This window comes from Sardina pilchardus, chromosome 24 (genome assembly GCF_963854185.1).
Source record: "Sardina pilchardus chromosome 24, fSarPil1.1, whole genome shotgun sequence".
NCBI classification, from domain to species: domain Eukaryota; kingdom Metazoa; phylum Chordata; class Actinopteri; order Clupeiformes; family Clupeidae; genus Sardina; species Sardina pilchardus.
Genome location: NC_085017.1, coordinates 19,872,224 through 19,887,223, shown reverse-complemented (window position 1 = coordinate 19,887,223; position 15,000 = coordinate 19,872,224). Strand labels below are relative to the sequence as shown.

Sequence of the window (15,000 nt, the reverse complement as noted above, 5' to 3'; positions counted from 1 at the left end):
ATTTGATATGACCATATGATTTGATATGACCATTGTCTTACTGAAGTGTGGGCAGTGCTGGCCGGTTGTACACATGCTAGGAGCAGCTGCCAAGGTGCATTTAATATGCTACTGTACAAGAGACTGCATTCATGCATTCCCTGACACATCACAGACATTAAACTAGATATTCGTGCAAATATTTAATACAGTCATTTCCCGCATATAAGCCGCATTGTGTATAAGCCGCAGGACAGTGTTTTATGCAAGTTAAAAGAAACAAAACCATATTAGCACCATATTAACTGCCCCCTGTATTAACCTCATAGCTGAAGACATTTTGTTAAATCAATGTATAAGCCGTGGCTAATAGTCGGGAAATTACGGTACAGGTATTTAAATTTAGCTGATTTAACTACTACTGACAGCATGTTACATCAGAAGCAGATCGACTGGAATGCTAGGTAAAATGTAATTTTTTCTTTGGACTTGCTTTAATGTTTTAAAGGTTTAAAAACTATATATAAGGGAATGAGCTTACATAAATGACATCTGTAGAAGGAGGAACTTTCCACTCCTGTGAGTGATAGCCTGGCAGGAATGGCTATGTTGACATTGTGAAGCGACTTCAGAATATTGCCATTTCTTTTCAACTGATGTTGAATTAGGCTAATCTAATTTCTGAAATCAAAGTCAGATGCTGCTGCAAACTGGCATTTTTGTCTGGTGACCTTCTGTGAGATGTTTTGAAGAAACAGCGGTTAATGCACAGACCTTTTCCCAAAAAAGTAAGCATATATTTGGTTAGATTTCAAGGGCTCTTTGGTTCTCAGATCTGTTATCTGCTTATATCACATTACTCAAGCTTCTCCAAATAGCATGTACTGTATTATATTCGGATTCAGCTGCATCCCCAGTGTTTAGGGTTTGAAGAGGGAGGCTCAGAGAGGCCATCTTGGTGGATCTGACTGCAGTAGCGTGTTAAGCACTCCTGGAGAAGCAGTGCAACAGGTGCAAAAAGTCACATTCTATTTATAAATCACATTTTTGTATGCACAAAGTGCACACCCAAAGCGCTGCAGACAAACAAAAACAAAATGCTGGACGGAGTGGCGTATTCGCCAGCGCACCTGTACACAAACGTTTCAGGAAACGTACAGATGAACAAACGCTTCACGTACACAACAAAACACTCAGTAAGTCCAAAAGGCAATATTGGCGCTTTGCCTAACATGAATGCAACACTGAATCCTTCACCAATCCCACCAAGGCCGCTAGACTAGACCCGAAGAGAGCTCCGAAACAGATCGTTTGACCCGCCTCTCTCCTATCCTGGCCAACGCAAGTCCAAGCAGCAGTCCAACCGGCTAGCATGTTAGTCCCACTGCACAAAAAAGGGGGCGAGGCAGCCCCCCCTCACCTGAGCAGGAGTTGGGAAGTAGGAAGCCGTGCCTGGTCCACCAGGAGGGTGAGATAACTTCCTCTGGCTCTTGTGGCCCAACAGGCAGCTGGAGGAACGCCGTGTTCCAGTTCTAGTCCCACATACCAACAGCTGTCACTGTATCTGGCACGGGAGTCGCCCTGCTCTCTGTCCCCAGCTTTTACAAATGAGTTTACCCTCTCTGCTTTTGTATTCTCCCCCATCTCTCTCTTTCTCTCTCTATCTCTCTCTCTATCTCTCCCTCTCTTTCATTCTCTCCCTCTTTCCATCTTCACCTCACGTTCTCTATCTCTCTTCATCTCTCTCTCGCTCTGCTCCTTTTTCCTGCTAGAGAAAGAAAGGGGGGAACAAAAAAAGCAAACAGAAATCTAGTGTGGGGCCACATTATCGGGCACTCTCGTTCCCCTCTGTCCCATTTTCTGTCTGTGGGATGTGGGTTTAGCCCCATTGCTCTCGTTCAGCTCCGTCCTCCGAGTAAATGGCAGCGCAGATGAGAGGGGGGGCAGGGGTGTGTGTGTGGGGGGGGGAGGATTGAGAGGAGCGAGAGCGGCCCCGATATTTGCAGTCTGTTTGGGGAGGTCAGAGTGGCGGTGTGCCTCGGTGACTCAGTGGGGTCTTATCTGTGTGTGCTTTTCTTGATTGAGTGCCGTCTTAAGAGAGAGAGAGAGGGGGAAAAAAGCTTATCAGTTCCCCGTGTCCAGACTGCTCTCCAAAAAGCCGGTGGAAAAATAACCTCACCCGAAGCTTCAAAAGAGCGGCACGGACACAAAAGCGAACGTCAGTGTGTCTTGTGTGTGTATGTGTGTGCAAACACTCAGACTTACGCACATGACCATACACACACACACACACACACACACACACACAAACAGACAAACAGACATGGCCACCTGTGCACTAGGGATATGATGTGCGCACAGTTGGATGTATTGCAGTTTTGGGGCTATGGTAACGGTATGGTTTTGTTATTTTGACATAAAGAAAATCACTGATTAAACAATATTAACTAATGTATTGCATATATTTTGTCTATAGAAAAAAATGGCAGTGTGACTGACTAGGCCAGATTTCTTTCTACTATTTGTGTTACAATAGCGTAGATTTCTAGGCTGGGTGAACCCTGCCTGAACTTCTGGGGAATTTGAATTTCGACCGGCAGTTCAGGCTGGATACCAGCAGATCTATTTTCGCTGTTTATGCCAGAATCTTTGGCTCCAATCAGAAACGGCCATACTCTAGTCCTGGCACACTATTGGCCGGTGACGCGCCGAAAAGGAAACTTAAGCGACACGAAGTGCAGTAGAAACAAAGCACAGCCTTGCCAGACTAATGTTCAATCTCAAAAGATTGAGTTTAGTATGGTGAAAACCAGACTAGTATATTTCTTCATAGAGAGCTCAAGTTTCATAGAATTCAAAAGTTACTTTTCCACCTAAATGTGTGCAGAAAGGGACATTATGTCTGACATTATCGATTACAACTGACTATGACATTATAACTTCTTTTCCCATTATGTGACTAAGACAGCACTAGGACAGAAATACCAACCACAGCCTACTCATGCGAATGCATCCATTTCCTCTCTCTCGCTTTTATTGTTCCCCTACCTTGGAGACTACACTTTTGTTTTGGTGCTTTTATGTTTTTGGTGTGGCCTTGTTGGTTTACTAGGATGACGATGAGGCTATTCCTGAAACGTGGTGGACAGAATAGGCTGGCGGAGCCCTTCAAACTTAAAAGCAGATCCGAAGTGCAGTTTCATCTTCGCTTAATTTGAGAGACGCGTAGCTTTGTGGGAACAGCCCTGCTTTGGTTTATTTCTATTGCAAATTGTTGTTGACAAGCAACAGTGAAAGACTGGCCTGCTTTCTCTAAGCGGACTGTCTCTGTTGCACCAGTAGTGCCGAATGCAGCTGGATGATAACAATAAATGATAAATATGCACAATCATGTTAGAAGCGTCCACGCCAGTTAGCAAAGTAATGGTTGTGAGATGTAGCTACTACTTTATGCTCCTTTGCCATCTTCAGTGTATACCAGAATCCTAAATGTTCCCTCACAGTGGATATGAAAGATGGCGGTGACTATTCAAAATGTACCTCTCTGTCTCGCTTGTCGCTATGCTTTCCATTCACGTTGGAGCTGTCAGCTGACCTGATTTTTTTATTTGTCTCTCAAGCTCATTTGTATACAGAGGTATGTGGAGGTGTCATGGCCCATTCACTGGTTCTCTTGGTGTGTTCTGTGAATGTATAACATGCGTGCAGTTTGCTGCACAATGATGAGCAACTTTTGGAAATGATAAATGACAGATGTGCTGAATTATCATGGTTCACATCTGTGTATTGATCTGCAGGGGGCATGTCATTCGATTCAATTATGTACTCTGTATCATTGCATCCCTAATGCGCGCGCACACAAACACACACACACACACACACACACACACACACACACACACACACATAGCACACACACAATAATATAGAGCACACATCCATGTCCACACACACACACACACACCAACGTCCAATTAAAACCCTTTACTCTTCCATACATCACCACCGACACATCCCTGCCTATTTTCCCCCAATCTTGGTCTCTCTCTGTTTAGCTTCTGGCAAATATTCCATTTTTAATATTTAATTTGGTCCTAATAGCTTCTCAGTTCTGCTCATCTGCCTGAGATCACAGACTACAAAAGTGCTATTTATATCGCACCGTCTGCCTGTCTGACAGCTTCTCTGCTGTAATTAGCCAACACCCAGACCTAGGTGAGAGCTTTAGTGCTATTTTAAATCAAGAAGCAACAAACAAGAGCGTTCTGCTGCAGACCGTATAGCAGTCCCTTAGCCTAATCAACCTACTCAATATGTGCTCAACCAGAACATTAAGGGAATGAGTCATTCATTAATATCTGCATTCGCAGGTATGTCTGAGGAAGGCCTATATAACTATAGCAGTAATAGCATTGTAGGGTAGTCAGATGTTGAATATGTTTAAATGGAGGGAAAACAAAAGGGGTGTGAACATGTACTTGCTAACCTGCTGTTTTGTCGCCTTGTCGTTTTGTTTACGCTTTAAGTGTATGGTAATTGGTATTGAAAAGTCTCTTTGGGTATAGAAAGAAATGGACAGATATTTTATAATGTGGATGTACAGTAATGCAAGGTATCCATAGGCCTTTCACATTCGTGGATGTTTCTAGGTTGAATTATCTCTTTTGAATCAGGATTTTTAATGTAATGATAATGGATTACTTGGCTAATAATTGACTGAGGCAGGAGACAATAGATTGTATGTTTTAATGAATGCTAATTAGCTTACACCCACTGAGGATAGTCACGAGTTTCTCTCTCTCTCTCTCTCTCTCTCTTTCTCTCTTCATGTGTGTGGTTTGTTATCTTCTTAAAGTGTGTGTGTGTGTGTGTGTGTGTGTGTGTGTGTGTGTGTGTTCATTTCTCAAGGTCTGTGAAATCTTTTGAGATAAGACATAGCTGTAACAAAAGCACTTAATTATTTTTAGGCATCTGGATGTTGGAGAGAAATATAGTGCATAACAATGCTCATCCTGACTCATGTGCTCTGATAATGTGCACACACACAGTGCAGTGTGAGCAGTGACAGAGTTGATGCCATTAACCCCTTGAGTGCCGTTACCAGGACTCTTACATTACTTCTAACTGGGCTTGACATTGTTGATGTCAGTAGAAGGACAGGACAGTGCTCGAAGGACAGTGCCCAAAACGTTACTTGATTAATGTAACGTTGTGTGCGGATCCAGCTCTGTTTTTTTCCTGACATTGTTTTTCCCTAATGAGCCAAACATGATCATGTCTGCACTCGGTATTGATTATAATGATATTGGATTACATGTATCATAGATCAGACGATTTAGGCCATAAGCTACTGTACGTGCACTAACGCCGATGTTCACTGCCGACTGTACTCACCAGTGCACTTTATTTTATTAGCCTGGGTCTTAAATAAATACGGTATAGGCTATTACATGTTACATTTCACAGCAGTCCTGAAGAAAATTCATCTGTGCTCTGCTGTTTGGACAATAGTGTGAGGGATCAGACACAGGGTTTAGAAAGCAATTATCCCTTGTGTGGGAGAGTGGCAGCACGCTGACACCATAAGGAGGGCTTATGAACTCTCTCTCTCTCTCTCTCTCTATCTCTATCTCACTCGCTCTCTCTCTATCTCACTCTCTCTCTCTATCGCACTCGCTCTCTCTTTTGGGTGTCCTCCTATCAGTTCAGGAGTGACTGTATTGTGCTACTGAATGGAGTGAGTGTATGTGTGTGTGTGTGTGTGTGTGTGTGTGTGTGTGTGTGTGTGTGTGTGTGTGTGCGTATGTGTGTGTCTATGTCTATGTGTATGTGCTTACATTAAATGCAGGAGTGTTTGTTTTCTTATGTGTGTCTATAGTTTAGGGTGTTCGTTAATGTGTGTGTGTGTGTGTGTGTGTGGTGGTGCATGTTAACATGTGTTTAAAGTGTGTGTTTGTGTGCGTGCATGTGCATGTGCAAATAGGTCTGAGCATGTGTATGTATTTGAATGTTGCATGCATGTTTGTGTGCATGTGTGGGTGTGTGTATATGTGTGTGAGAGTGATTGTAATTGTACTTGTGTACATGTGTGTGCATGTACTGTGTGTGTTTCAGAGGAGTGTGTTTGAGTCTTTGTGTATGTGTGTTCATACAGTGTCTCTCTGTATGCGTGTGTGTGTTTGTGTGTGTGTGTGTGTGTGTGTGTGTGTGTGTGTGTGTGTGTGTGTGCAGTATGTGAGAGTGAGAGAGTGTGAGTGTGTGTGTGTGTGTGTGTGTGTGTGTGTGTGTGTGTGTGTGTGTGTGTGTGTGTGTGTGTGTGTGTGTGTGTACTGATTCCGAGTGCCAGTAGCTGCCCCTCTGTATGTACGTGCTGTGGCCTCGCAGGGCATCTCTTATCTCCCTACAACATGCCTCTCAGACGTACCCACGCATGCTAATGAAAACATTCACTTACCAACTGTCAGCTCAGTGCGCGCACACACACACACACACACACACACACACACACACACACACACACACACATATACACCTCTCTCTCTCTCTCTCTCTCTCTCTCTCTCTCGTTTCTATTCTTTCCCTCACTCTTCCCACCACCTCTTTCTCTCTCTCTCATTTTGTTTCTCTACTCAGTTTCACTTGTGCATTTTTTTCTTCCCTTGCTTTCACTGCCTATTTTCTCAAAACCCTCCTCTCTCTCACACACTCTCTCTCTCCCTCTCTCTCTCTCTCTGTCTCTCTCATTCACAGATTTCAGCCATTCTCTCAGTTGCAACTCTGTCGCTTTTGCTTTATCTTCCTCATTCTCTTCGCATTATCATTCACTTTGTTCAGTCGCTCCCTGTGTCAGCTGTGTCCCCTCTCTCCATCACTCCCTCCCTCCCTCTCTCCCTCCCTCACTCCATCTCTCTCTCTCTCTCTCTTGCTCTCTCTTTCTCTCGTTTGGAATGCTCTCGGTCTATCTCTCTCCAGCAAACTTTCCGAGCCCGTCCTCGTTGCGCGGGCTAATCCACACTTGGGAGAGGTGCTCAGTTGTCTAAGCCGCCTGTACGCCGTGCTCTTAGTCTATCTGTAAACATGCTACTGTGCAAACGCTCCAAATCCTCGTCTAACCTCAAGTGAGGCCTGCCTGCCTGCCTCGCTCCCACTAAGCGCTGCCTTCCGTTCCAGATTTTTTTTGTCTCTGTTGTTCTAGAGAAGGGCCTGCCTGCCTGCCTGCCTGCCCGCCCGCCTCTGTCTTGGTGTTGGAGCACAAGTCCAGAGAGGTGGAAATGGTTCTGGGTTTGGCTGGCGGAGTTTGTGTGCGTTGTTTTGAGGCAGTCATAGAGATCTGCTCAGTGGCGCACCCTGGAGGGTAGATTTAACGGTTGAAATCAATGATTGTAGAGTTAACATCGTCTGATTGAGAGCATGGGTAGAGCAGATATATGCTAAATATATGTCTAGTTTTCATGGAATAATCTTACTCATTGGTACATGCGACATCTATAGGTGTGTCCATACATTGTAGTATGCTTGTTACATTGTACTTACATATGTAATAACTATGTAATAAAGAGTCATGTGTGATGAAGACCAATGAGCAGAGCATGCTGACTCACACTATTGCTAACATATACTAGGCATGATGCTTGCTGCAGGGCTAGCATGCGCATACATATAAAACACCATGATAAATGGTATTTTTGCCCTCATTTGTGTAATAACAATATAACAATGCATGTCCCTATAGCACGTGCTATCCAATTGCCTGATGTAGTCAATGCTGCAGACATTTGTTATTGCTAACATTGGGCTGTTGCTCTACCAGCCAGCTAGCACTCATCTCCAGCAGAAGATGGAGATGAGCAAAGCACGTAGACAAAGAGAAGCACAGCGGCCTGTGTGTAGCAGACACTCTGCACCCCCCCCCCCCCAGGCTCTCCTTCTCTCGCTATGGGCCTGGCTGATGAGTGAGTGGCCATTACTGGGCTTTGTTAAAGCCTTAATGTGCCACTTTGCCCAGGACTCCCGCTCTGAATGCCAGATGACAGGGGAGAAGGGGGGGGGGGGGGGGGGGGGAGGCGGCTGGGATGATGGTTGGCTAGGTGAATCATTGGCATCTTTGTTTATTTCTTTGTTTCTGTCTTTCTTTTTCGCATTTTGTCTAAAGCAACATTAGTTAGAATTCAAACAGTCTAAAATAAAGTTGGAAAAGCGTACATTAAGCATAATAGTTATCATAGCAACAATATTGATAACAATATTATCAAATGTAAACAATGCAAAAAAGAGTTTTTATATTAGCAAAACCATAAACATACAAACCATAAATCTGTCAAGAATTCATTGGTTTAGTGTAAGGTTGACAGATGAGTCATTAAACACTTGTTGAAAGTCCCAAAGCCATCATAAAAATACAGAACACATAGCTAGCTCATTCCACCAGGGAAGAACCACAGAGGACAAGAGAGTCTTGATTGTGACCTCTTAACATTAATGAATGGTCAGCCCAGCAGGCTCTCATCAGAGGACGAGAGGGGATGTCGAGCTGGATCATGGAATTATGTCTCCCTTTCTTCCTGCCTGTTTCCCTGAGTTAGCCTCCCCCACATTCTCACCTCCCTCCAACACACACTGCCAAAGTAATCTGCATGGACTATACAGGTGCAAATTGTCTATTTAGCTAACCCTGGTATAGAAGCTATTCTATGCATGGTCCCTGTCAAACAAAACCAATACACTAAAAAAAACCTAAAAAGCTAATCTGGTCACCATGTCTGTCATAGCAGTGCCCCTTTGGTTGGAGTGAGCAGACCTCTCACAAAAGATCCACTCATACTGTACACACTTAAGATGAGTTGCTGAGAGCAGTTGCGTATCTCTGCCAGCCTGGGTTTGAGTCCGGAATCTTCTGTTTCTGTGTGTGTTGCTTTGGATAAAATTGTCACCAGTCATTTTACTTTACATGGAAAGGTGATGGGTGATGATGAAATGATCATTTCAGTCTATCATACTCCCAAAAGGATGTGGAACGAAGCTCCGGGAACTAATATTGGGCTTCATTGGCTATAATGTGGATGTCAAAATGAAATTTGTTGAAAGGCTTGGTTTTTTCTTGACAGGCACTTTCCCAAAGCACAATATCCCACTTTAAGTCTTTCAATTTTCACTTCAACAGCTAATTTGGCTTCTATGCTCATTAGCATAGACATACATCCCCTGTGATGGTGAGCTAAATAAAAAAAAGATCAAAGTAATCCGATCTTAAGTAGCGCAGTCATTAAATATATTAAACTTTCAAATATTTTAAATGTACTTTTGTCGTAGTAATGGATTGAAGTGTTTATTGTTTTATAGGATTATTGCTCTGGCAGTAGTGTGTGGCTATAGCTTTGAAAAAGTGACTCTCTCTCAAGCATGACACAGATTCATCTTATTCCCAGTGCTTGATGTCACAACTGACATCTAGCTAATCAAAAAAAAGCTTTCAGATTTGTCATCTTAACACTCACTCATACTTCAAGGTATCAGGAAGCAGGAGTTTTATTCACTACGCCCCCCTCCACACACACACACACACACACACACACACACACACACACACACACACACACACACACACACACACACACACACACACCACTACCACCACCACCACCTGAATATAATCCCCCACTTGCTTTTCATACTGATGTATTTGATTGTGCCTGGCTATGCATACATGATCAACCTAGGCAACACAGTTTTACTTTTTATCATTTGATTCCCATTTTTTATTTATATGTGAATTTATATGTAGTTTTACATCAGAATGATCTTAAAGGTTTTACAAAATATCTTTTTGCAGTAGAAATTAACCTTTCATTATTAAGCAAAGGGCGAACAAAAAATAGTAGTCTTAAATATAGATTAACCCTTTGGCTCTCTGAAAATACCTGAGATATGGTTGTAATTTGAAATCACACAGTAATATTCGGCTGAAGCTCTGAAATTAAGAATTTCAGTGGAAAACTCACACAGTCTCGCTAGGGACAGAAAAAAAAAAAATCCTCGAGAAGTGTTGTTCTGACCTTACTTATTTTTAGAACACTGTTCCCAAAATCCAATTCTTCTTAAGTGTGTGTGTGTGTGTGTGTGAGAGAGAGAGAGAGAGAGAGAGAGAGTGTGTGAGTGTGTGTGTGTATGCATGTTTCCATCGGTTTCACAGTATAATATGTGGTTGAGGTTTTGAAGTGCCACTTGTATCCCTGGTATAACAGTGATGGCGGCTTAGTGCAAATATTCTTCTCTGACCCAGTGTTGCACAGACTCCCTAGTAAATCAAGCAAATCTTTTTGATGTACATTTAAAAGTGAACACTGTTTCTCTTTTGATGATTTTTAAATATTAATCTCGATGCTACTGCTGTTGACGATGATTATCTTTGAACTTCTCTTTTTATAAACAAGAACAACTTTTAAAGTTTCTATTCACCAAAGCCAAAAAATTTGGGTTCCTCGTTTACATTTTCTCCCTTATTTGTTTGTTTGTCCAAACACGCCCGACAACCCCAGAAGGATTAAGATTAAAGACCCGGAAATTCAAATGATGTTATTTTCCACTGATCGCGCATTAAGCCCCCTCCTAATAATGGGGGCTGTGTGTGGACATGAAGCCCTTCGCTTCGTTCGTTTATTTTTGGACTCTCTCCGTTTTATTTATTTTTTCCGGCCGTCGCTAAGTCTCAAAGCCAGCTCTCTGGCATGTGTGCAAATGGAGGGCAGTGGGCATTAGCGCTGGGGAAAAAAAAAAAAAAAAAAACGCGTCGAGGATAAGAGGAGCCATGAGGGGTCGCTGCCTTTTTTTTTTTTTTTTTTCATGTGGAACACAAGTCCCATTTACGCAAAATTAGGATACGCTGCCACAGCGCTCTTTGATGTCTGACTTAGTCAGGGACAGATTAGGGTTGCATGGAGCAAAGGATAGAGAGAATAGAGCGGAGAAGAGAATGGAGAGAAGAGAAGAGAGGGGTGGCTAGAGGAGAGCAAAGGCAAAGGGAAGGTAACAGGGGAGAAAGAGAAGAGTGTTTGTTTGTCGTTGTGTTGTCAGTGTTTCAGTCTTTTTTTTTCAGCAGTGAACAGTTCTTCAATTTTTTTAAATTCAACTTACTATTATTATTATTATTATTATTATTCAAAACTCATGACCAGTGTAGTGCATATCATAAAGCATTCAGCAATACTGACTGTGAATAAGTAAACAGAACTCAACAGCATGAAATGGCTCACTCCATATAACATGATTCTCAAGAATGTAAACGACTTCACAGGAGATTGGCTGCTTCGGAGGGAGCTGTTGCTGTTAGTTTCAGTAGAGCTTTCCCCTTAGCTCTCTCTCTCTCTCTCTCTCTCTCTCTCCATATAGCAGCTCAGTGTCCTTCCACCACATTCTCCTGTAATCTACTTCAAGGCCTCACTCCTTTTCCCTCGGAATGGGCTTTTAATATATGATGAGGTTCAGGCAACTATATTAACCCTTGTATTGTGTTAGAAAGCTGTTTACACCTGTGGTGTTAGCGGGTCCATTTGGACCCATGATTTTAAAATGCTTGAAAATGCTTAAAATCACCAGTTTTCTTCAAATGTTGTTTTTCAGCTAATTGCTGGCTTAGTATGTATTCATATAAATGGAATGAATTGTGAATTATTTTTAGTTGGCTCCACAGACACAGTATTTTAAAATATACTACTCGTTTTTTGATTGCAAAAACTGTTTAAATTCACTAAATATACTTATTTTTTTATAGAATGAGTAACAATAAACTGTAAATGTGTTATAAACTAATATTAGAGTACACCTACCAAAACAATTTTATTTATTTATTTTTATTATTTAAAATGATTAACAATAGTGACATCTTTGGTGTTTCGGGTCAAAACGGACCCGCATAGATAAATGGTAGGATAAAGACAACAAGTATTTTTTTTTTCCATAAAACCAACTTTTATTTAACCATACCAATTAACCAAACAATTTAACCATAAGCTGAACATTGAAAACTAGATGAACCGCAAAGCGGTACACAATATGACCGCCGCTCAGTCCTGCACATTCTCTCCGCAAATATCAATCACGCTTTTGTTTCCATCGCCTACTCCATCCCTTACTGCAACTTTTATGTATAGATGTAAATGAGTGTGTGCATGTGTGCGCTTGCTTTTGTGTATGAGTGCTTCTCTGTCTATGAGTGTGTGTGTGTGTTTGTCTGCTTGTGTGTGTGTTTTATGTGTCTCTATGTGTACATGTTCACTGTGTTCTCTGCCGTCACTGTCACTCCAATATCAGATCACACACACACACACACACACGCAGGCACACTCTCACACACACACACACACACACATGCGCGCGCGTGCACACACACACACACACACACACACACACACACACACACACACACACACACACACATACACAGACACGCACACACACACACACACACACAGGCACACACACAGGCACACACACAGGCACACACACAGATACACACACAGGCACACACACAGATACATTCACAGAGAGAGAGAGAGAGAGCAAGAGAGAACACACACAGAACACACACAGATAACACAGAACACACAGACACAGAGAGAGAGAGAGAGAGAAAGAAAACACACACAGAATACACACAGAACATGCACATACACACATATACACACATGCAAACACACACATAGGCACACAGAAACGCCCCCCCCCCCCCCCCCCCCCCTCCACACACACACACACACACACACACACACAGGCTATAGTACATCACACACACACACTCACTTCTCAGCTCCGGTGGTCTCGCACAGTGCTGCATCTCAGAAAACGTACTCAAAGATGTGTGTGTGTGTGTGTGCACTGTGCATCTGTGTGTGTGTGTGTGTGTGTGTGTGTGTGTGTGTGTGTGTGTGTGTGAGGTGTGTGTGTGTGTGTGTGTGTGTGTGTGTGTGTGTGTGCACTGTGCATCTGTGCGTGTGTGTGTGTGTGTGAGGTGTGTGTGTTTGTGTGTGTGTGTGTGTGTGTACTGTGCATCTGTGTGTGTGTGTGTGTGTGTACTGTGCATCTGTGTGTGTGTGTGTGTGTGTGTGTGTGTAAGGGTGTATGTGTGCATGCATGTGGGCGTGTTTGTGCATGTGTTTGTGTATTTTTTTTATGTACATGCTGTGCTGTGTGTATGTGCTGGTGCATGTGTGTGTAGGTATGTGTCTGTGTGTGTGTGTGCGCGTGTGTGTGTGTGTGTGTGTGTGTGTGTGTGTGTGTGTGTGTTGGTGATGTGGGCCATAACTGTGCACATTGGGCCATAAATGATCCTCAGGGCAACCCATAGCCCTTAAGTGATGCATACAACAGCCAGTATTCTCTGCCGGGTCATTTTGGACCCGTGACACCACAGATGTAACATTTTTTTTTTGAGACCTTTAGAATTGACTAAAATTGTAAAAAATGATTTTGCTGCATTTAAATAGGTGTGTCTGAGGATTAGATGAAGCCTCATTCCAGGACAAAAAAGGAAAGTGTGCTTTTTACACAGTTAAACTTGAAAACGGGTCAATTTTGACCCTAACACAACAGAAGGGTTAACCTTTCTCCGTGTGTGCGATCCAGAGGGCCGCGTTGAGTTGCCGGAATATTCCGAGGAAATTGCCATTAGTGGCAAGCCCTTGACCTTGATTGATTGGGCGGCTCTTGGCGGGGGACTGCAAGTCCACTTCACTACGACGAACTCTTGAGTGGCAGCGTGAAGCCGACGAGACACGTAACGCAATGTCAAATCACCGGAGACTCGTAGAGCCCAATACTTATGCAGTACCACTTATGACAGAATCTCACATAAACACAGACTCTCTCGTCCATTAGAACTGGTTCAATGTCAACATAGTAATTCTCACATCCCTTTGGGGGAAAGTGAATACATTTGAATGAATGCATCAAAGTGAGTGTCTTTGAATGGATACACACAAGACAGCCATCTGTTTATCCTCAGCCTGACACTCTGTTCTCTCTGACTGTTCGTAGGAGTATGACGACGGTTATGGAACAGCCTATGACGAACAAGGATACGACACCTATGACAACAACTACAGCAATCAAGGACAAAAGTAAGTGTGTGTGTGTGTGTGTGTGTGTGTGTGTGTGTGTTTGTGTGCATTTGCTGGGCTAAGATATGGACCTTTCTTTAAGACTGTGAGATGTGTTTTTGCCGGGCACCCTTAGACACATGAGGGAAGCTGGGCCAAGTGATCCCTGTAGGAAAAATGCAGTCCAGTGTTTTCAGCTGTTGAACTCTTACACGAGAACTTCAACATCTAAATATATTCAACTATTGTTGCCACGTTACGGGTAATGCATGCCAGGCTTTCTCTCATCTGCTGACAAATTCAGGATGCATATGGCAAAGAGAAGGAAATAAACATGTTCTCTTTTCTCCTCTATTCTTCTGTGAATATATGAAACATTTGGCTGTCTTAAGGCAATGTTTTGATGTCAAACTGCACTTAATTATCCTATTTACAGGCCATTGGGAATCATTATGAATAAAATATAAAAGAGACCATATGGCCTGTGGAAAACAGTTTTTTATTGTTGATGCAGATTGTTGTGACAACCAGCGTAGTCCACAATATTTGCAAGCAGAAAAATATAGCAGCAATAATGTCAGGTGAAAAGTGTCATTTTCATTAACGTGTCACCTCCTTGTCGACAGTCGTGACTGAAGGTAATTTTGAAAGAGAAAATAGCTCCCTGTCCAAATATTTGTTTGCCGATGTTATTAAGGCAATGAAGTCAACACTTACAGTATAATTTAGCATGGGAGAAACCTTCCATCGTCCTGTTAATCAATCCAGGATCTCCAGAACCCCTGAAACATATTCCTCATCATGCAGCAGGTTACTTGAATAGCTACAGTAATTCAGTCTTGACAATCCGACTATATTTTTTCCCAGTCTTGGAGATGAAGCTCCATCCTGTTTGATGATTTTCAGATCCATACTGGGTTGAGCTTTAGGT

General features: G+C 42.7%; 1 protein-coding gene across 2 annotated transcripts in view; it reads left to right on the top strand.

Moving 5' to 3' along the window:
* The window catches only part of khdrbs3 (KH domain containing, RNA binding, signal transduction associated 3), a 116,797-nt gene that overhangs the window by 83,826 nt on the left and 17,971 nt on the right, over positions 1-15,000 (top strand). For both annotated transcript variants that reach the window (XM_062529371.1, XM_062529372.1), the window contains exon 7: positions 14,008-14,090. In XM_062529371.1, coding sequence (XP_062385355.1) covers positions 14,008-14,090 — 83 coding nt within the window. The remainder of the gene's footprint in view (positions 1-14,007; positions 14,091-15,000) is intronic.